Here is a 22638-nt window from a genome sequence, read left to right on the forward strand (position 1 = left end):
CCCACCCTCTACTGTCAGCCAATCATGCCAATGCAGAGCTATATGGATTAGCATTATCAAATCCAATTTATGCTAGATCAAAAATGTGGTCAGAGGCGCCATATGGATGGTGCGAAGTAATTGGCGAACGTCTGGAGGAATGCAGAGGCCACATTGAGGTAATTACCGCATGGCAGTGTCCCTCTCAAATGTGTTAATAATGCGGATGGCTCCATATAGCGCTGCATTGACATGATTGATTGACGGTAGGTCCTGTATAAAACACACTCACTTCCTTGACAACAGCTCTGAGCTGTGCCGCAAAGCAAGAAGTATGAATGCCCCTACTTCTGCAGAGGCCATATCACCGTAAATGCTTCAGCACGGCCAATGCCGATGTCGGATTGACCATGCAGCGCCTATTAATCCTTTTACAACATTTTTGAGGCGCACAGCGATGTGGTATGGAGCTCACTTTGGTCTCTGCGCCAACGGAGGTTCCGTATTTCTGGATCAAGCATCAATTGGCTCTTACCCTATGAGGTCCGGAGCCTGCTAGTTTTCTGTTCTACTTGATAATTAATTGCATCCACCTGGTGTCCGAGGTCTAAATCAGTCCCTGATTAGAGGGTAACGATGAAAAAAATGCAGTGGAACTGTCTTCGAGTTCCAGAGTTTAGTTTTTAATTTTTTTAAACTAGGCAAAACAAGTTCTTATTTACAATGACGGCCTACCGGGGAAAAGTGTGTTAACTACCTTGTTCGGGGGCAGAACGACAGATTTTTACCTTGTCAGCTCGGGGAATTGATCCAGCTACCTTTCGGTGGGAGTTGAATCAATAAAAGGGAGTTGAATAAAACGCATGAGCAGGCGCACACCCTGAGACAATTATTTTGTGTAGAGGTGCTGACTAAAGGAAAATAAACTGTAAGCTCTGAGAGAACCACATTTAGAGCAAAAAGTTAATTCGTACCTCCCCCACAGGCATGTGCATCCATGGAAACCTGCAGGATTGTTGAAAATGATGTAAGTGACCTACTGGAAGACAAACAGAAACACAAATCCTAAAATAACCTGAGTAGAGATGAGAGAATGGCTCTTAAGGACTTTACAATCAGATCCTTTGATTATCATTAAAAAACGAGACAGTCACATTTGTTTTGTATACAAATCCTCCTCTATGTGAATGAATGTCACCAACAACTATTTAAAGGTGACTTCTATCATAAACTGAATTATGACCCTAGACATCCAGCATAATATCACATCCACAGTGGAAAGCTGTTTGGAATCAGGACAAATCACCAAAAAATAATGTGAATTTCTGTGTGAAAATTTCCTAAGATACCAACTTTTTATACAGTCGCTAAATTACACAAAAAATGATCTCCTCCCCCAGGTAGACCCATTGTAGCTTCATTTGACTCTGTGACGTCCAACATTTCTAAGTTTGTGGAACACCACATTAAACCGATGGTTGAGAATCTACCATCTTAAGTCAAATACAAGAGACTAGTCACATGATCTCATTGATAGAGGACTTAAGGATACCAGAGGGCACCCTGCTGGCCACTTTTGATGTGGAGTGCTTGTACACTAATATTCCACACACTGGAGGCTTGCAGGTGCTGCAACACTTTCTTCAGCAGAGACCCTACCCCTGCTCCATCCAATGATTGCATCTTGCAACTCACTGAATTGGTATTATCCAAAAACTACTTTGTCTTTGTGTCAGACTTTTCCTTCAAATTTGGGGTGTAGCCATGGGCTTCCACTTCGCCCCCAACTATGCAAACCTGTATGTGGGACAAATTGAGGAAGCACTCATTTACAAAACAGAGACACACCCCCTACTTTCTAAAACACTCCTATGGAAGAGATACAAAGATGTCTTTGTGCTCTGCGAAGGAAGTCAGCAGGAACTAAATGAATTCTAAACTCCGCTAAACAAGAGCTCTGAATACCTCAAATTCACCATGCAGACTGATGAGAGAAAAATAAACTACCTGGATTTATGGATCAAAGAGAATGATGCATTACACATAGAGTTATACACAAAGCCCACAGACCGCAATACCATGCTATGTGTGGATAGTATGCATCCCCTTCCCCTCAAGAATGGTCTACCATATAGCCAGCTACGCAGGGTTAAATTAATCTGTGGCCACCAGTCAGATTTTGACAGCAATGCTAAGAAAATGACAGATCAATTCAAAATGAGAGGCTACAAGGACATTTACATTTAAGTCATTTAGCAGACGCTCTTATCCAGAGCGACTTACAAATTGGTGCATTCACCTTATGATATCCAGTGGAACAACCACTTTACAATAGTGCATCTAACTCTTTTAAGGGGGGGGAGGGGGTTAGAAGGATTACTTTATCCTATCCTAGGTATTCCTTAAAGAGGTGGGGTTTCAGGTGTCTCCGGAAGGTGGTGATTGACTCCGCTGACCTGGCGTCGTGAGGGAGTTTGTTCCACCATTGGGGTGCCAGAGCAGCGAACAGTTTTGACTGGGCTGAGCGGGAACTACTTCCTCAGAGGTAGGGAGGCGAGCAGGCCAGAGGTGGATGAACGCAGTGCCCTTGTTTGGGTGTAGGGCCTGATCAGAGCCTGAAGGTACGGAGGTGCCGTTCCACTCACAGCTCCGTAGGCAAGCACCATGGTCTTGTAGCGGATGCGAGCTTCAACTGGAAGCCAGTGGAGAGAGCGGAGGAGCGGGGTGACGTGAGAGAACTTGGGAAGGTTGAACACCAGACGGGCTGCGGCGTTCTGGATGAGTTGTAGGGGTTTAATGGCACAGGCAGGGAGCCCAGCCAACAGCGAGTTGCAGTAATCCAGACGGGAGATGACAAGTGCCTGGATTAGGACCTGCGCCGCTTCCTGTGTGAGGCAGGGTCGTACTCTGCGAATGTTGTAGAGCATGAACCTACAGGAACGGGTCACCGCCTTGATGTTAGTTGAGAACGACAGGGTGTTGTCCAGGATCACGCCAAGGTTCTTAGCACTCTGGAAGAGCAGCTCCGTCTTGCCGAGGTTCAGCTTGAGGTGGTGATCCGTCATCCACACTGATATGTCTGCCAGACATGCAGAGATGCGATTCGCCACCTGGTTATCAGAAGGGGGAAAGGAGAAGATTAATTGTGTGTCGTCTGCATAGCAATGATAGGAGAGACCATGTGAGGATATGACAGAGCCAAGTGACTTGGTGTATAGCGAGAATAGGAGAGGGCCTAGAACAGAGCCCTGGGGGACACCAGTAGTGAGAGCACGTGGTGCGGAGACAGATTCTCGCCACGCCACCTGGTAGGAGCGACCTGTCAGGTAGGACGCAATCCAAGCGTGGGCCGCGCCGGAGATGCCCAACTCGGAGAGGGTGGAGAGGAGGATCTGATGGTTCACAGTATCAAAGGCAGCCGATAGGTCTAGAAGGATGAGAGCAGAGGAGAGAGAGTTAGCTTTAGCAGTGCGGAGCGCCTCCGTGACACAGAGAAGAGCAGTCTCAGTTGAATGACTAGTCTTGAAACCTGACTGATTTGGATCAAGAAGGTCATTCTGAGAGAGATAGCAGGAGAGCTGGCCAAGGACGGCACGTTCAAGAGTTTTGGAGAGAAAAGAAAGAAGGGATACTGGTCTGTAGTTGTTGACATCGGAGGGATCGAGTGTAGGTTTTTTCAGAAGGGGTGCAACTCTCGCTCTCTTGAAGACGGAAGGGACGTAGCCAGCGGTCAAGGATGAGTTGATGAGCGAGGTGAGGTAAGGGAGAAGGTCTCCGGAAATGGTCTGGAGAAGAGCGGAGGGGATAGGGTCAAGCGGGCAGGTTGTTGGGCGGCCGGCCGTCACAAGACGCGAGATTTCATCTGGAGAGAGAGGGGAGAAAGAGGTCAAAGCACAGGGTAGGGCAGTGTGAGCAGAACCAACGGTGTCGTTTGACTTAGCAAACGAGGATCGGATGTCGTCGACCTTCTTTTCAAAATGGTTGACGAAGTCATCCGCAGAGAGGGAGGAGGGGGGGAGGGGGAGGAGGATTCAGGAGGGAGGAGAAGGTGGCAAAGAGCTTCCTAGGGTTAGAGGCAGATGCTTGGAATTTAGAGTGGTAGAAAGTGGCTTTAGCAGCAGAGACAGAAGAGGAGAATGTAGAGAGGAGGGAGTGAAAGGATGCCAGGTCCGCAGGGAGGCGAGTTTTCCTCCATTTCCGCTCGGCTGCCCGGAGCCCTGTTCTGTGAGCTCGCAATGAGTCGTCGAGCCACGGAGCAGGAGGGGAGGACCGAGCCGGCCTGGAGGATAGGGGACATAGAGAGTCAAAGGATGCAGAAAGGGAGGAGAGGAGGGTTGAGGAGGCAGAATCAGGAGATAGGTTGGAGAAGGTTTGAGCAGAGGGAAGAGATGATAGGATGGAAGAGGAGAGAGTAGCGGGGGAGAGAGAGCGAAGGTTGGGACGGCGCGATACCATCCGAGTAGGGGCAGTGTGGGAAGTGTTGGATGAGAGCGAGAGGGAAAAGGATACAAGGTAGTGGTCGGAGACTTGGAGGGGAGTTGCAATGAGATTAGTGGAAGAACAGCATCTAGTAAAGATGAGGTCAAGCGTATTGCCTGCCTTGTGAGTAGGGGGTGAAGGTGAGAGGGTGAGGTCAAAAGAGGAGAGGAGTGGAAAGAAGGAGGCAGAGAGGAATGAGTCAAAGGTAGACGTGGGGAGGTTAAAGTCACCCAGAACTGTGAGAGGTGAGCCATCCTCATGAAAGGAACTTATCAAGGCGTCGGACAAAACCCTTGATGCTGCAATGATGAAAATCTCAATATCTCAATTACTAAAAACTAAACCGAAGAAGAAAAACAATTCAACAGTCTGTGTGTTCGGAGAAAATGAAAACGAGTAATCTATCTCATCACCTGTTCATGTGAGAAAGCCTACGTAGGACCAACGAAAAGACAAGTAAAATAACGCATTGCTGAACACCGCAGCTCAATCAGGTGTAAAAATACTGACAATCCTGTAGCAGCTCAAAAATCGAGATCCTACTACTAGAGGGAGGCCTACCGGATATCCTGTCTAAAAACATTGACCCCTAGTGGTCTGAAAATTGACTTGGATCTCAGGCCCTTCTTATGAACAATAAGTATTTTAAATGAATATATAATTTCTACTGTTTATCAGCGTACCCCCAATATGTTCCCCTTTTTGATGCTTATTATGCATTATGGTTGAACCAAAATGTTACATGTAACAAAAATGTAATGAATTTGGAAACAATTAAATATATACAGTGCATTCGGAAAGTATTCAGCCCGCTTGACTTTTGACATTTTGTTACGTTACAGCCTTATTCTAAAATGGATGAAATAGTTTCCCCCCCTCATCAATCTACACATAATACCCCATAATGACAAAGCAAAAAAGGTTTTTAGAAATTTTTGCAAGTGTATTTAAGATAAATAACGGTCTCTCCAGAGATGATTGATCGGGTTCAAGTCTGGCCTCTGGCTGCACCACTCAATGACATTCAGAGACTTGTTCCGAAGCCACTCCTGGATTGTCTTGGCTGTGTGCTTAGGGTCGTTGTCCTGCTGGAAGGTGAACCTTCGTCCCAGTCTGAGGTCCTGAGGGCTCTGGAGCAGATTTTCATCAAGGATCTCTCTGTACTTTGCGCTGTTCATCTTTCCCTCGATCTGACAAGTCTGCCAGTCCCTGCCACTGAAAAACATCCTCACAGCATGATACTGCCACCACCATGCTTCACCGTAGGGATGGTGCCAGGTTTCCTCCAGATGTGACGCTTTGCATTCATCAGACAAGAGAATCTTGTTTCTCATGGTCTGAGAGTCCTTTAGGTGCCTTTTGCCAAACTCCAAGCGGGCTGTCATGTGTCTTTTACTGAGGAGTGTCTTCCGTCTGGCCACTCTACCATAAAGGACTGATTGGTGGAGTACTGCAGAGATGGTTCTCCCATCTCCACAGAGGAACTGTCAGAGTGACCATTGGGTTCTTGGTCACCTCCCTGACCAAGGCCCCTTTCCCTGATTGCTGTTTGGCCGGGCGGCCAGCTCTAGGAAGTCTTGCTGGTTCCAAACTTCTTCTTGGGGACCATCAATGCTGCAGAATTTCTTTGGTACCTTTCCCCAGATCTGTGCCACGACACAATCCTGTCTTGGAGCTTTCCGGACAATTCCTTCGACCTCATGGCTTGGTTTTTGCTCTGACATGCACTGTCAACTGTGGGACCTTATATAGACAGGTGTGTGCCTTTCCAAATCATGTCCAATCAATTGAATTTTCCACAGGTGGACCCCAATCAAGTTGTAGAAACATCTCCAGGATGATCAATGGAAACAGGATGCAATTTCGAGTCTCATAGCAAAGGGTCTGAATACTTATGTAAATAAGTTATGTTTTTAATTTTGAATACATTTCTAAGAACCTGTTTTCACTTTGTCATTATGGGGTATTTTGTGTAGATTGATGAGGATTTTTTTATTTAATCCATTTTATAATAAGGCTGTAATGTACCAAAATGTGGAAAAAGGGAAGGGATCTGAATACTTTCCAAATGCACTGTATATAACAGTTTCACTCAATTCATTCACACCCCTCACTATTGTCATTGGTTACACTAATTGCACCGTTTGTCTTCATAACCTGGTTCAAGCATTCATGACAGTACCCTGAAGAAGGCACAGTGATGCCGAAACCTTGGTGTTTTACCCAAGAAATGACTGGGAGTTTTTATATATAGATCTTGCAACTCTCTTTATGTATTTTGATAGCTTACAAATAAAAGGGAGTTAACATGACAAACATCACATCCTGGAACGACAACAGATACACGTTGATTGATTTAAACATCTTTTCATATTTGGTTGGTTTCCTGGACACAGATTAAGCCTCGTCCTGGACTCAACTGCTACTGTTAATGGAGAATCTCCATTGAACATCATTCTTAGTCAAGGACCAGGCTTAATCTGTATCTGGGAAACTGGCCAAATAAGTGGTAGCCAAAAATCTTGAGCACAGAAAACGGCAAATCATGAGCCCACTTAGATATATACCTAATCGTTATCTGTGTAGATGAGCACAGCATCACATTTACATTCCAGTGCCACATGATTTAGCTTATCTGGTATTGCACAGAGTGGCGCATTAGGGTTGATCGTCCCGCTGCAGAAGACAGGGTTTCAAACCGTACACCATTTCAATGTGCAGGGCACAGGAGGTTGGTGGCACCTTAATTGGGGAGGACGGGCTCGTGGTAATGGCTGGAGCGGAATTAGTGTAATGGTATCACATTCATCAAACACATGGTTTCTATGTGCTTGATGCCATTCTATTTGCGCAGTTCCAGCCATTATTACAGGCCGTTCTCCACTCAGCAGCCTCCACTGGTGCAGGGGCATACATCAAGTAGGCTATTCTTAACGTCACACACATAAGATCAGGGTCGTATTCATTAGTGCATACTGTAGCAAAACGTTATGCAATGGAAAAGGAAAATTAATGCTTGTTATTGGGTAAGTTCAGGGAGTCACTCCCTGTTTCAGTTAATTTTCTTCTGCTTGATGTCAGTGAATACGACCCAGAAAAGTGTTCAAACAAGGTATTACTGTCAGGGACGGATATCCTACTGTACAGCAGCAGGGCCTCGTTCAGGTCGGAGTAACGTTACTGAACGTTCAGATAAAAATGTATTGTGTACAACATGACTGGCCAATATTATAGACATATCAGAATTATGAGTTGTGCCTGAATAGGAAATTGAGTCAGCTCTATCAATTCTATAGTTTATATCTGTTTTGAGTATTTCACCTCACTGAATACGCCTGGGGCACATTCAGCAGGGTGCAACATTGTGGGATGTTCAGATAGAAATATATTATGTAGAACAGACAAGCCTCTCTTACCTGTAGAATAAGGAACCATGTCAGCACTATTAATGACATTTCTATCACCAGTTTGTGAACATTTCCCCTCACCGAATACATGTAACAATAGCGGGAGGGTCAAATATGCATTGTCCAATCACAGCAAGATTTTTGGTAATGATGTGTCCACTGTCCAGCCATATCAAAGCAAAGGGAGTTCAGGGGTGTGGAGAAGCTCCTGTCCTTGGTCTGAGTCTCTGAGGGCGAAGACTGTCACACCTGAACTGTACGCTGCAGGGATCACGACATGGCTCATCCTAAACTGATCTTCATCATCATGGTCTTCCTCACGAATCATCTGCCTCAATTGACCTAAGGGAGTAAAGGACCACACGCACACAAACACACAGGTGTGCACACACACACGCACACGTCATTGACATCCTGCTTTGGCAGAACTAAATTGTTTGTGTGTTATTCTGAGACAAAGAGTGAGAGAGAGAGAGAGAGAGAGAGACAAACATAGGGCGCCTTCCTCTGCCCAGGCGTTACTGACGCATGCCAGATCTTAAAGCGGCTGGATAGGTATTTTACATAACACAGTCGATGACGTGGCACACAACCATTGGTTGATGCATGCAACATCTGAGCAGGGGAACATGACCAGAGTAACAGAGAGCGGTGAAATCTCTCTCTCACCCTCCACATCCAGGGCTTTCCAGCGTGGGTCAGACTGGTTGTCTGATAGGCTAGACAGAGGGGTGTCACCTGTCAATCTCAGCAGCACATCCTCTCGACGTATCAGCAACACAGATTCACTGCAGAGTCGCTGATGCACCTCCCGCTCACTCACTGAGACATAGAATGCATGAAGTCACACACAGGCTATACTCTCTCACACACACACACACACACACACACACACACACACACCTTACCCACATCCAGGGGGTTGGTCATATAGACAGTGTCGGGTCCGACCCCAAAGATGAGTTGGTGGTGCCATGCGTCGGGAACCTCCTCTCCCTCTGGCACTGCCAGCTGCATGTTCATTGTGGCCACGGGCACTGCCCCTTTCTGGATCCACTGTGCCAGCCAGGGTACCAGCCTCACCCGCCGGCGAGGGTGGAGGGGGAAGTGGCGACCCAGCACGCGCCCACCACTGGCCTGCTCCGCCCCAGCTATCAGCTGTGCGTGTGTGGCACCTGGGAGAGGGGAAGAGACAGAGAGGAGGGTGCATCACAGATATACAACAGTGGAAAATAAATACAGAAACACACGAACATGCATGCACGCACACATACACACAAACACAGTTAACAGAGCATTTGGTGGTCATGGTTGAGGGCCTGTGGTCCAGTTAGAGAAATTGTGGTATAATGAGGAAGTTCTAAGGGTTGTGGTCAGAGTAGACTGCTGGATGAGTGTTGTGTTAAGTCAAATCAGGGTTGGGGTCAAAGATTCTTGTCATAAATTGTGGTAATTAGGTTAGTTTGCGGTCAGGTGATTATTGTGAAAACAGTGCACGGTTGTTAGCTAAATAGAACAAGGACAGTAAGCGGTCAATGGTCAGTACCAGCCTCGCTCCGGGAGAACAGGTAATCGGGCAGCGGCGCCTCGTTCCTCCTCAGGCACGTCTGCACACACCGGTCAGCCATCTCGGGTGCCACAATGATGCCGAGGGCCTGTAGGACGTCCACTACGGCCGTTGCCCCACAGGCGGACACTCCTATCTGCATGGTCTGCCTCTCCACTGCTTCCTGGATGGACCATAACATAGCCCTTTGTCCCTGCCTCTCCTCTCCATCTTTGGGACATTGGGATGCACAGCAAGCAGTTTCAGTCTGCTTCTCCTCATGAGGATGCTCTCCCTCCATCTTCACAAACCAGACCTGCTGAAAAATGACTTCTATGATGATCATATTTATTTTTTAGACTGCATTGCACATTGATATGTTGGACCGATATAGACTCTTATCAGAATCACTGTTATGAGTTGTATAGTTATGCTAGGTCTGTGAGAATCGCACACGGAGCCTTTTGATATGAATCTACATTTGGGGAACCTTACAGTACATGTTCTATTTAAAGGCAAATTGTCTCTGGCAGCCAAAACAGCCAAATACACCATCTAAACTTAAATCGATTCTCAATTGGCCTACGGTTTTAGAAACATAAAAGTCCTTTACTTCATATCACATAAAAAAAATGTTTTCACAAATGCAAAATATACACTTACTGTCCACTATTTTAATATAGTTGCAGAAGACAGTATTTTTCAGTGACAACAAAGGTGTAATCATTAGCCAAACAGTTGCAACTAAAACTAGTTTGTATTGGACAAATTCAGGTAGGTCCCTCCCCAATTCGTTCCGTTTGCTTCCGTTTAAGAAATGTTTTGCGTCCTTCTTCCGTTTACACCAAGGGTTGGAATCCAAATAATTTTCCAATCGTTTCGTTCTGAACAGAACTATTTTTTGGGTTCCGTTCCAGTACTGTTCCAACCAGCAAAATAAAGTTCTGAACCAGTTTGAACCAAAACAAGTAAAGGTTTATATCGTTCCTTTCTGTTACTTTTTAAGCCTCTGAAATCGTTATATATATATTATTTTTTTTACATTTAGCGCCACATTAAATTACTTCAGCAATCAATGTGGATAGAGCAGCTTGCTATGGAGTGGGCCAGATATAGTTGTTTACATGCATTGGACAGACAAGTGTAGGGCGCGAAATGTGACTTAAATTTTGCAGCTGGGGAGAGAGCGAGAGAGGGTGGAGGAGGAGGCTTGGCTTGAAGCGCTGGACATCTTGCATTATCTGAATTAGGCCAGAGATACGGCAGTGAAAGGGAGCAAACGGAACGGAAGATGGCGGATAAGAAAAAAAGAGGAACATATTATGAATAAATATGGAGTGGGGGATTGCACAAGACTTCTGGAAGATCTGATGAGGGAGAAGATGGCAGACAAGAAAAAAAGGGGAATATGTTTTTAGTGAATATGGAATGGAGGATAACACAGAACGTTTGAAAGAGCTAAAGGAAATGGAACGTGACGTCGAGAAGGAACTGAGTGTAGAGGGAAGCGGTGTGGTGAGGAAGGTTGGTGTCAAATGCAAAAAGAGGGATACATGCTCCAGTAGTTCAGAGATTGAACGTGACAAGAGTGAGGATGAAGTACCTGCGGTGAGGATTGCCGAGTTCGAGCCTCGTCCCAATGATGACAAGGATGATACTGGCCCAGCAGGAGTTAGATTTGTGGAGAGAATGGATCCTTGCATTCTGTCTTGTATTCTGAGGTTGGGGACTGTTGAGTCGGTGAAAGTAACACAAAGTGGACTCGTGATGATTTATTGTGTTCCTTCCGTCCAGAGGAACTGTGCGCTCTGGACCACGCGACTACGGACAAGAACTGTGACTTGCTTTGTTCTCCGGAGCAGGGCGCCGTTGAAAGGGTTGATAACGGGGGTGGCATTAAGTGTTGAGGAGGATCAGCTGAAAGTGAAGATTCCTGGTGTCTGTGAAGCCAGTGTGGAGACCCGGTGTGGAGCATGGTGAAACGGAGAAGACATTGTCCTGATGAGTTTTGCCCGACAAGGTCAAGTTAGGATGTGTCAGTTATCCCAGATATGAGATATTTTGTTCTGAAAATACTATGGTGTTTTAGGTGCCAAGCTTATGGTCATGTTGCAGCAGTGTGTATGATGGAGATTCCTAGATGTGAGAAGTGTGCAGGAGGGCATTAGAGGAAGGAATGTGAAATATGGGTGGAGAAAGTTGTGTGTGTTACCTGTGGGGGTGCCATGGGGCTGAAGATCGGAGGTGTCCAGTGAGAGAAAGGCAGGATGAGGTTGTCAGAGTAGTACAGAAGGTGTTGTATGCTGAAGCAGTGAGGAGAGTGGTAGAGGAAGATGGGTACAGGGTTAGGGATCCTAAGAGGATTCCTGCAAGTAGGCAGAGACCAATAGAGAGGGATGGGAATAATATGTACTTCAGTAAGGTGGGTTTCTTAGCATTCATAGCCATGGTTGTCAACTGCAGAAATGGAACGTAAGTCACAGAAAATAGCTGTTGTGGTGGCAGCTGCAGTACTTGGGATTGGTAGTACTTGGGATTGGTGGTAGTTTTCTGTCTTCTCAGACCGTTGGCCTGTAGTAGGATTAGATTGGGTTAAATAGTGGATTGGGGTGGTGTTTTTTAACTTCGTACGGGCTAATAGTTGGCATGGTATGAAGGAACTTTCAATGTCTGAACTTCTGAGAGTTGGCTTAACATTGGACCAGAGCTACAAGCTTGTATGTGCCAGTAGCGGTTAGGGTGACCACATGTCCCGGATTGTGCGGTACAGTCATGCATTTTGACCCTTTGTCCCGCAACAAAACAATCATGTCCGACATTTTATCAACAAATTCAAGCAACACTAATTTAGAAAAAAGGTTAATTTGTCTCTTATTTTAGTCACACATTACAACTTGTCTCTTGCAGTCACAAAATATATATAACATAAGCATGTGGTAGCCTAAGCCTACTGGTAATGTTAAACAATTCTCCAATCGTTGTTGAGATTTGATATTCTGCGCAAGACGAGAAGTAGGCCAATGTCATAGATAGGCCTATTGTCAACCAATCATATTTCTTAAATCCTTTTGGCTTAAATCCAGCTAAACTTGAAGAGGACATTAGGCCTAACTGCCAAATGTTTTTAATAATGTAGGCTAAAATATCCAGGGAATGTCCCGCAAAATCATCCTGTTGTCCTGCATTTGGGTATTTTAAATGTGATCACCCTAGTAGTGGTGTGTGAGTAAAATCACTGGGGAAGACAAGCCCCCCCCCCAAAAATGAATTGCGTCGTTTGCTCTATAACCTGTTAGTTCATATACGCATTGACACCGTGATATATAGGCCTAAGGCCAAGACAATAAGATGACACAGTGGCAAAATAAATTCAACCACACAATTGTTTCATTCCAAAACCAGAGAGCAACATCTGTCCGGTGATGTCCACAAAACATATTGCATGTAACAAACAGTTACATGACCTACAGCAAGGCCATGTTTCCCACATTTTCGGACTACGAAAAAACGATACATTTAGAACCAGAGAGTTACCGCAAGTCGTAAAGAAAACAGGAGCTTCCTCCACTATTCCAGCACCATTTCAACTTCAACATCATCTCATCACCTATGCTTAGTCTAATACAGTGACAACTAAAAGATAACAAAAACGAGTTAGTCCAATCAACTTGAACTAAATATGGTGTGGCTGTCCATGGTTCTGATTTCTGTGTGTGTGAGTGTGTGTGTTTGCAAGTAGAAAAAACATGTTGAATCACCATACTTGTAGAAACGCCAATGCCATCCTCCTCTTTCATGATGCCTAAACAGTCTATGACTCTCTCATACAGTACACAGTTTTAGTTTTTGTTGTCCTAGGCTACCTGGCTAAAATGCTTGCTCGCTACCCTAACTTAATTTCAGGAGCAACAATGCACCAGGCCAGCTAGTAAACATTAGCATACTACATCTAGCTACATGTTGAACTTCCATCCTTTCAGGTCAGGGGCACAATGTATGAATTTATGGTTGGATCCGAATCGCCGTTATAATCATTGGGGAATTCAAAGTCCAAATCCCTATCTCCATGACATTTGGTTTCTGATGTGATTGCTCTGAAGCCAAATCCAAACTGGCTTCCTTTGATACTTTTTTTTGGCACACTATGACCGTTCACAGCTGAGATAACTCAGTTTAGCTCAATGCTGGTTGGCTATTATTTAATAAAGGGAGGCCAAATGCTTGCAACAATGTAATACTCTATTTTGACCAGACAGCATCAAATAGATAACTGTTTTGTTCGCTCTGATGCGTTCTACGGTGAGATACATTCAGCTTGTTGAATAACACTTATGAAACACAGAGAGACGAAAGATAAATTATTATTATTTTATTTTTTACAAATTATTTTTTGTTGTAATTTCTTTGGGGAATTCTGGCTTCCCTTGGCATCCATGAATACCAGAATTTAAATAAAAACACTTAGCTTTTTGTACTTAATGAATCCAACGTAAAATGTGATAACTATAGTATCCTTAACAAGCATTGAAAAAGTGAATTAATTCTTCTCTAATAAAAAAAGCGGCGCAGATCCGAGTCCCTTGTGAGAATTTGTCTGCCAGTGGGTAACCCGTCTCTACCATTCGTTCTATTGACCAACGTGCAATCACTGGAGAATAAACTGGATGAGCTCCATTTGAGACTATCTTTCCAACAGAACATCTTATAAACTGTAATATATTATGTTTCACTGAGTCGTGGCTGAACGACGACGCTGGGCTTTCCGTGCATCGGTAAGACAAAACAGCTACCTCTGGTAAGACGAGGGGTGGTGGTGTGTGTCTATTAGTCAATAACAGCGTGTGCAATGTCTAATATTAAGGAAGTCTCGAGATATTGCTCCCCTGTGGCACAGTGCCTCATGATCAGTGGTGAAAAAAGTACCCAATTGTCATACTTGAGAAAAAGTAGAAATACATTAATAGAAAATGACTCAAGTAAAAGTGAAAATCACAGTAAAAGTAAATATTTAGTATTTAGTTTTAAATATACTTAAGTATCAAAAGTAAATGTCATTGCTAAAATATACTTAAGAATCAAAAGTTTAAATGATTTAAAATCCCTTATATTAAGCAAACCAGACAGCATCATTTTTATTTACGGATAGCCAGGGGCACGCTCCAACACTCAGACATAATTTACAAATTAAGCATGTGTTTAGTGAGTCAGCCAGATCAAAGACAGTAGGGATGACCAGGGATGTTCTCTTGATAAGGTTGTGAATTAGACCATTTTCCTGTCCTGCTAAGCAGTCAAAATGTAAAGAGTACTTTTGTGAGTCAGGGAAAATGTATGGAGTAAAAAGGACAGCATTTTCTTTAGGAATGTAGTGAACTAAAAGTAAAAGTTGTCAAAAATAGAAATACTAAAGTACAGACACCCCAAAAAACTAGTAGTACTTTAAAGTATTTTTACTTAAGTACTTTACACCACTGCTCATGATAGCTGTAGACCCAACTACCTACAGTGGTTCCTCCTTTAAAAGTTGTGTGCTGCTGCAGCATTCTGTGGCAAGTCATTTAATTCTCAGCCATTTCTTGTTACTGCAAGTTATTGCTAGTTTGACCACCAGAGAGCATCTTTGAGAAGCATGATAGTATGCCGTATTGGCATTAACAGAGAATTTAAAACCTTTTTTGTAATAACATAGTATATGGGATTGATTTTAAGAAATTTTACTTAATTAATTTGATTAATATTACGGTGTTTCCATTCAGAGAAAAACAAAACCCTAAGGGTTTCCATTAGGATTGAATGGAAAATATGGCGCTGTACAACGTGATTGTCGGGAGTAGGCTACAAGATTGGAGGACTCTAAATTGTTAGCCTTCATTAGACAACTTTTGTTACAATATTTCTGTAAATCAGTGATATTTATTCCCATAGTAATTTGTTATGGATCTATAACTAAATCAACATCTGCATTTTGAAAGAGTATTTTTATCTATATTTTATTAATGAAATGAGTAGGTGTGTCCAAACTTTTGACTGGTACTGTGTGTGTATATATATATATTCTTTTTTTTACGAGAAATGCCATGGCGGCTGATGGCTATAGCTATGCTCAAGTATGCTTAATTAATTTGATTAATATTATGATGTTTCTACTCCATGAAAAATGAAAAACCCTCTGAGTTTCCGTTAGGATAGAACAGAAAATATAGCGCTGTACAACGTGACGCTCATAAATTCAGAGCATTGTCAGATTGTCAGTTTGTAAATACAGAACGTTTCGCTCTCGGAGCGCACTGGACGTTCGGGCCGAGGAGTAGGGTTGATTTGAGTGTTCTGGCCTTACAACGACAGTCAAGCACCCAAGCTAACGTTGGTTAGCTACTTACAGACACAAATGAGACCACTCTGACCATTTTACTTGCCCTAGCAGAGCTGGTAAGGCAGTTTTCGTGTTAACCAGAGCGTTGGCGACTGTAAATGTGCTGCTGGAAACAATTTAATTACGCTTTTTTTCCCGATGTTTACTGACACCGGCCATATTCAACGGGTGTTGAGTGCTCGTAAAGTAATTATTCTGCGCTCTGGTACACTCAGACGAGAGTGCTCTGAACTCTGTGTACATTAGATAGTTGGACACATGACATTTTTAACAACGTTCTTTTCTGATAAAAACTAGTTCATTGCATGCGCCGTGGAGCCCAGTATCATAATATTATTTATCCTGATTATGATGACTGACCGTGTTAGAATAAAAAAAACAAGGCTTAATCATGCTCTCTCTCTATCCATCTGTCACTCGTCTGCAGGTATGTTTTGATGTGAGAGAGGAAGCCAGTCCCGTCATCGCCACCTCACCCGCTCTTAAGATAACCTTCGGGCCAACTGGCTGGTTAGGAGACACCGCAATTGTGATGAACTGAGAGAATATTAGGGTAGCACTGTAATTCATGAATCATATGCTGTCTGCCGCTGTTCTTACCTCTTTCCCTTTCTGTCTTCTACACCTCTCTCCCCACCTCGTCTTTCTTCCTCGTTTTATAATGCACACCATATGTGCATTGATGTACAGATTGAACTTGTATTTATAATATTACAATTATCATAATTATAATGCATTTATAACACCTGGATAATGAACTTCATTCAATAAAACGTTTCACATTCTCCACTGGTTGAATTTAAGTATCTCATTGAAATACTATCCTGTGTCCTCAGATTAATGGTAATATGTATATAGGACTTGCATCCTTGGCACAATAAAGTTATTATATTCTACTCTATCCATAGGCTTCATTAATGCCATTCAGAATTGAAGTTGATACAACTATGATAGCTGAGGTTCATAGATCGGTATGAATATTAGTTTAGAACCTAACGTTTTAGGGTCCATACACAGATCGGCTACATACTGTAGCTAGCTACACATCCATAGGCATACAGTTATTTTTATCCTCCACTACACAATAAGCAAGTAAACTGTTAGCTAGCTATGTTACTTCAGCTGCATTGCAAGGCAAATATAAGCAAAGCAAGCTTACACAATTGTATATTACATTTGCAGGAAATGCTTTAGCTAGCTAGATTCTTTACATCCACTGTTTCCCAAGATGACAGCCTGGTTTGCTGGTTTTCTCAGGAGTCCCTAAAACATCAACCAACACGAATTACAAATGAATTCTCCTAACACTAGCTAGCTGGCTAATGTTAGCTAGTCAGATAACTTGATAAATAGCAATTTTCGTAAATTAACTTTATGACAAAAAAATATGCACAAACGTTTGACTCTACATTAACATATTCCTTTCAATTGTAATTGTTTGCTTGACTTGTTATGACGTTATAACAACTTACATTTGGTTCCACTGTAATGTTTTGTCAGCCATCTTTGTTGAAGAACGCCACCAGAACACGGGTGGCTCACGTCAAAATTCGTCTTTGGAACCACTCGACATGATTGGTCATATAAAAACCTTGGGACCCAAATGCATAATGAGTGCTCTACTCCCCCTTGTGGTGGTCTGGAGCAATGACACTATAACGCTGGGTACCTCTAAGTCCCGCGGTGCAAGCTCACAAAGGAGGAACCACTGTACCAAGAGAGTTTTCATCTATATTTTTCATAGCTGTCTATTTACCACCACAAACCGTGGCCATAAGCAGGAAACAGGAAAATGTTCATCCAGAAAACTTAAAAATGTAGGAAAACTTAAATCTATTTGACCTCGTTTTTACCAGCATTTCACATGTGCAACCAGAAGAAGAAAAATAACGTAAACCACCTTTACTCCACACACAGAGATGCGTTCAAAGCTCTCCCTCACCCTCCATTTAGCAAATCTGATAATTCTATCTTCCTGATTCCTGCTTACAAGCAAAAACTAAAGCAGGAAGTACCAGTGACTCGCTCAATACGGAAGTGGTCAGATGATGCGGTTGCGATGCTAGAGGACTGATTTGCTAGCAGACTGGAATATGTTCCAGGATTCCTCCAATGGTATGGAGGAGTATTCCACCTCAGTCACCAGCTTCCTCAATAAGTGCATCGACGACATCCTCCCCACTATGACCATACCAACCAGAAGCCCCTATTACCAGCCTGTTCAACCTCTCTTTCGTACCGTCCGAGATCCCTAAACATTGGAAAGCTGCCGCGGTCATCCCCCTCTTCAAAGGGGGTGACACCCTAGACCAAAACTGTTACAGACCTATATCCATCCTGCCCTGCCTATTTAAAGTCTTCGAAAGCCAAGTTAATAAACAGATCACTGACCATTTCGAATCCCACCGTACCTTCTCCGCTGTGCAATCCGGTTTCCGAGCCGGTCATGGGTGCACCTCAGCCACGCTCAAGGTACTAAACGATATCATAACCGCCATCGATAAAAGACAGTACTGTGCAGCTGTCTTCATCGACCTGGCCAAGGCTTTCGACTCTGTCAATCACCGTTTTCTTATCGGCAGACTCAATAGCCTTGGTTTTTCTAATGACTGCCTCGCCTGGTTCACCAAATACTTTGCAGACAGAGTTCAGTGTGTCAAATCGGAGGGCATGTTGTCCGGACCTCTGCCAGTCTCTAATTGGGTACCACAGGGTTCAATTCTCGGGCAGACTCTTTTCTCTGTATATATCAATGATGTCACTCTTGCTGCGGGCTGCGGGCTGATCCACCTCTATGCAGACGACACCATTCTGTATGCTTCTGGCCCTACCTTGGACACTGTGCTAACCAACCTCCAAACGAGCTTCAACGCCATACAAAACTCCTTCCGTGGCCTCCAACTGCTCTTAAACGCTAGTAAAACCAAATGCATGCTGTTCAACTGTTCGCTGCCCGCACCCGCTCGCCCGACTAGCATCACCACCCTGGACGGTTCCGACCTGGAATATCTGGACAACTATAAATACCTAGGTGTCTGGTTAGACTGTAAACTCTCCTTCCAGACTCATATTAAACCTCTCCAATCCAAAATTAAATCTAGAATCGGCTTTCTATTTCGCAACAAAGCCTCCTTCACTCACGCCGCCAAACTTACCCTAGCAAAACTGACTATTCTACCGATCCTCGTCTTCGGCGATGTCATCTACAAAATAGCTTCCAATACTCTACTCAGCAAACTGGATACAGTCTATCACAGTGCCATCCGTTTTGTTACCAAACCACCACTGCGACCTGTATGCTCTAGTCGGCTGGCCCTCGCTACATATTCGTCGCCAGACCCACTGGCTCCAGGTCATTTATAAGTCTATGCTAGGTAAAGCTCCGCCTTATCTTAGTTCACTGGTCACGATAACACCCACCCGTAGCACACATTCCAGCAGGTATATCTCACTGATCATCCCCAAAGCCTACACCTCATTTGGCCGCCTTTCCTTCCAGTTCTCTGCTGCCAGTGACTGGAACGAATTGCAAAAATCGCTGAAATTGGAGACTTTTATTTCCCTCATCAACTTTAAACATCAACTATCTGAGCAGCTAACTGATCGCTGCAGCTGTACATAGTCCATCTGTAAATAGCCCACCCAATCTAACTACCTCATCCCCATACTGTTTTTATTTGATTTACTTTTCTGCTCTTTTGCACACCAGTATCTCTACTCGCACATCATCATCTGCTCATTTATCACTCCAGTGTTAATCTGCTAAATTGTAATTATTCGCTCCTATGGCCTATTTATTGCCTACCTCCTCATGCCTTTTGCACACAATATATATAGACTTTCTTTTTTCTTCTGTGTCATTGACTTGTTTATTGTTCTTATTGGCTTGTTTATTGTTTACTCCATGTGTAACTCTTTGTTGTTGTCTGTGTCACACTGTTTTGCTTTATCTTGGCCAGGTCGCCATTGTAAATGAGAACTTGTTCTCAACTAGTCTACCTGGTTAAATAAAGATGAAATAAAAAAATAAAAAATTACAGGCAACATCCGCACCGAGCTAAAGGCTAGAGCTGTCGCTTTCAAGGAGCGGGACACTAATCCGGACGCTTAAACGAAATCCCGCTATGCCCTCAGACTAACTATCAAACAGGCAAAGCGTCAATACAGGACTAAGATTGAAACCTACTACACAGGCTCTGATGCTCGTCAGATGTGGCAGGGCTTGCAAACTGTTACGGACTACAAAGGGAAACCCAGCCGTGAGCTGCCCAGTGCCTCGAGTCTACCAGAGGGGCTAAATGCCTTTTATGCTCGCTTCGAGGCAAGCAACACTGAAGCATGCATGAGAGCACCAGCTGTTCCGGGCAACTATGTGATCACGCTCTCCATAGCCGATGTGAGCAAGACCTTTAAACAGGTCAAGATTCACAAGGCTGCGGGGCCAGACGGATTACCAGGACGTGTACTCAGAGGATGCGCGGACCAACTGGCAAGTGTCTTCACTGACATTTTCAACCTCACCCTGTCCGAGTCTGTAATACCTACATGTTTCAAGCAGACCACCATAGTCCCTGTGCCAAAGAACGCGAAGGTAACCTGCCTAAATGACTACCGACCTGTAGTACTCACGTCTGTAACCATGAAGTGCTTTGAAAGGCTGGTCATGGCTCACAACACCATCATCCCAGAAACCCAAGACCCACTCCAATTTGCATACCACCCCAACAGATCCACAGATGATGCAATCTTTATTGCACTCCACACTGCCCTTTCCCACCTGGACAAAAGGAACACCTATATTTGAATGCTATTCATTGACTACAGCTCAGCGTTCAACACCATAGTGCCCTCAAAGCTCATAAGGACCCTGGGACTAAACACCTCCCTCTGCAACTGGATCCTGGACTTCCTGACGGGCCGCCCCCAGGTGGTGAGGGTAGGCAACAACACATCTGCCACGCTGATCCTCAAAAGGAGGAATCTACTGAGATGAACTTGATCAACCAAGTTGATTTCACCTTTCTCTCAATGCCACACACTTGTCACTAATTATCAGCACTTCCCTGACAGGCTCATTCACACCTTTTTTGTACTTAAATCCTCTCCTCAGTTTTTTTACAGTTGTGTGTGTTCAAGTTATGAGAAAGTTTTTTTCCTATTATCCATGTATATTTTCGTTAAGTCATAAAATTAAGATGTCATGTAATTTCCTTATTTTTGTTATTTGAGATATATTGGTTTAATAGTAATTCTTATCACCTTTACCTTTTATGTTATGCAACCTGCTTGGAATGCATCTTCTTTGTTGCAGAACCACACACAAATCCAACTTTACCATGTCCAACCACAAGTCCTCAATAAATATGTGAACTTTGGCACTGTGTCGTCTGTCGTCAGCTTGCTCTCTGACCGGTGCAGAGAACCCCTGGTGACATCTATCCAAGCAGTTACCCATCTTGGGTTTATTAGACTATTTTTCAGCAGCCATATTGGATATGACCACCAGGGGGTAATGGACTAAATCTGCGATGGCACTATAGCCAAAAAATATCCGTATTTAAACATGTCCTAGCTGTGTGTGAAATTTGGTGGCTGTATCAAAAACATATTTTTATTTTTTTACATAGCTGCTGGAATATGACCAAAATTACCTCAATATGGCCCATATTATGGTCTTACGAGTATCTTATGATCAGAGTTATTGTCTACCTGTGGGGTTTATTTAATGAGTAAATAACATTACAAAGTAATTTTTATATTGTTTGAAATGATTTTACCCTATTTTCTAACAGGAAATCTGGATGGCTGGTTGACTGACGGGCTTCCCAAACTGGCTCCAATCTGTAGCTAATGTTCATTATGCTATCTAGTGTTAGTGTACCAAGTGTGATACTTGTATCATAAAATGGAACAATTATGTCACCCATCCCTGGACTATACCGTAAATTAGGCGCTAAAGCTAGTTTGCGTCTATGAATGGGTTAACTGACACGTGACCATGGTAGCTCGCTACTGTATAGCAAGCTAATCTTATCAAGAAGTCCCAATGAGAAGTCTTCACAAAACCGAATGTAACGTAATTTTTTTTAAGAACACTAACCTTAACACGAACCTAGATTTGCTCTGCTTCCTGATGTCTGCACTTTTACTGTAATTGCAGAGTATGCAATGACAAGAAAAAGCAACTGTCCTGCATTCTATATTTAACGTTGATTCCGGTTGGTTTGGTATATCCTCTGCTTGGATTGGACGAGAACATTTCCATCCTGTATTACTATTGGTAGACAAATATGTCAATCACTCATGGCACGCAATGAATACGTCTTGGAGCGTAGTTGTCTGTACCTACGGCAGCGAATGAGAGGGGTGAACACTATGACCACACGAGGGCAGTGATGTCCATTATTTTCCAGGTAAGACATTTAAAATCACAAATGACTGTCTACATAAAAGTTGAGGGATACTTTTAATACCTTCACTTTCATCCTCATCAGACTGACTGTTTACAAGAACTGCATTTTGTTCTGGGCAAAACACGTTAACTAACAGGTATGTTTCTGCATTTACTTCTGTTCAATGTCAAGTGGAGGTCAATTATTTATGAATGATTAAATCAAGAATAACAGCATTTATGAAGTCCATCTTTAACAATTTCTTGATTCAATTAATGTTGTCATAGAAAGTTGCACCTCTACATTCGCAAATGTTTGTGTTTCATTTGAAAGTTGTTTATGTATGACATAGCATTGTAAAACAGGTTCAATATAGCCAGTTAAAGAATTACACTGGCAGATTGCAGGCTAAAAGTACATTAACAATGTCATTATACAAAAACTTGTATGTATACCGGTATT

General features: G+C 43.4%; 1 protein-coding gene and 1 long non-coding RNA gene across 8 annotated transcripts; one reads left to right on the forward strand and one right to left on the reverse strand.

Moving 5' to 3' along the window:
- The first annotated feature begins 105 nt into the window (after nucleotides 1–105).
- On the forward strand, nucleotides 106–16524 carry LOC139566352 (uncharacterized). Its single transcript, XR_011673088.1, has 3 exons — nucleotides 106–158; nucleotides 965–1006; nucleotides 16212–16524. It is a non-coding gene; the product is annotated as an uncharacterized lncRNA (long non-coding RNA).
- On the reverse strand, nucleotides 6700–22012 carry LOC139566351 (uncharacterized). 7 transcript variants are annotated; one of them, XM_071387474.1, is made up of 5 exons: nucleotides 21897–22012; nucleotides 9412–9727; nucleotides 8774–9040; nucleotides 8535–8687; nucleotides 6700–8207 (listed from the first exon to the last, which is right to left on the reverse strand). In XM_071387474.1, exons 2-5 carry the CDS (start codon nucleotides 9710–9712, stop codon nucleotides 8038–8040), a joined length of 891 nt encoding a protein of 296 aa, XP_071243575.1. In that variant the 5' UTR covers nucleotides 9713–9727; nucleotides 21897–22012; the 3' UTR covers nucleotides 6700–8037. The 7 variants fall into 7 exon arrangements, with proteins under 7 accessions (XP_071243575.1, XP_071243573.1, XP_071243572.1 ...); XM_071387472.1 differs by having other exon boundaries at nucleotides 9412–9730; XM_071387471.1 differs by having other exon boundaries at nucleotides 21885–22012.
- Nucleotides 22013–22638: the final 626 nt, after the last annotated feature.

Source organism: Salvelinus alpinus, chromosome 38 (assembly GCF_045679555.1).
Source record: "Salvelinus alpinus chromosome 38, SLU_Salpinus.1, whole genome shotgun sequence".
In the NCBI taxonomy this organism is placed as follows: Eukaryota; Metazoa; Chordata; class Actinopteri; order Salmoniformes; family Salmonidae; genus Salvelinus; species Salvelinus alpinus.

Excerpts from the sequence above, each read along its gene's own strand:
- LOC139566351 (XM_071387468.1), bottom strand. Across the intron at positions 9,041-9,411 it reads GTTCTCCCGGAGCGAGGCTG|GTGCCACACACGCACAGCTG; the intron begins GTACTGACCATT and ends CCCCTCTCCCAG. Across the intron at positions 8,208-8,534 it reads GAAAGCCCTGGATGTGGAGG|GTCAATTGAGGCAGATGATT; the intron begins GTGAGAGAGAGA and ends TTACTCCCTTAG.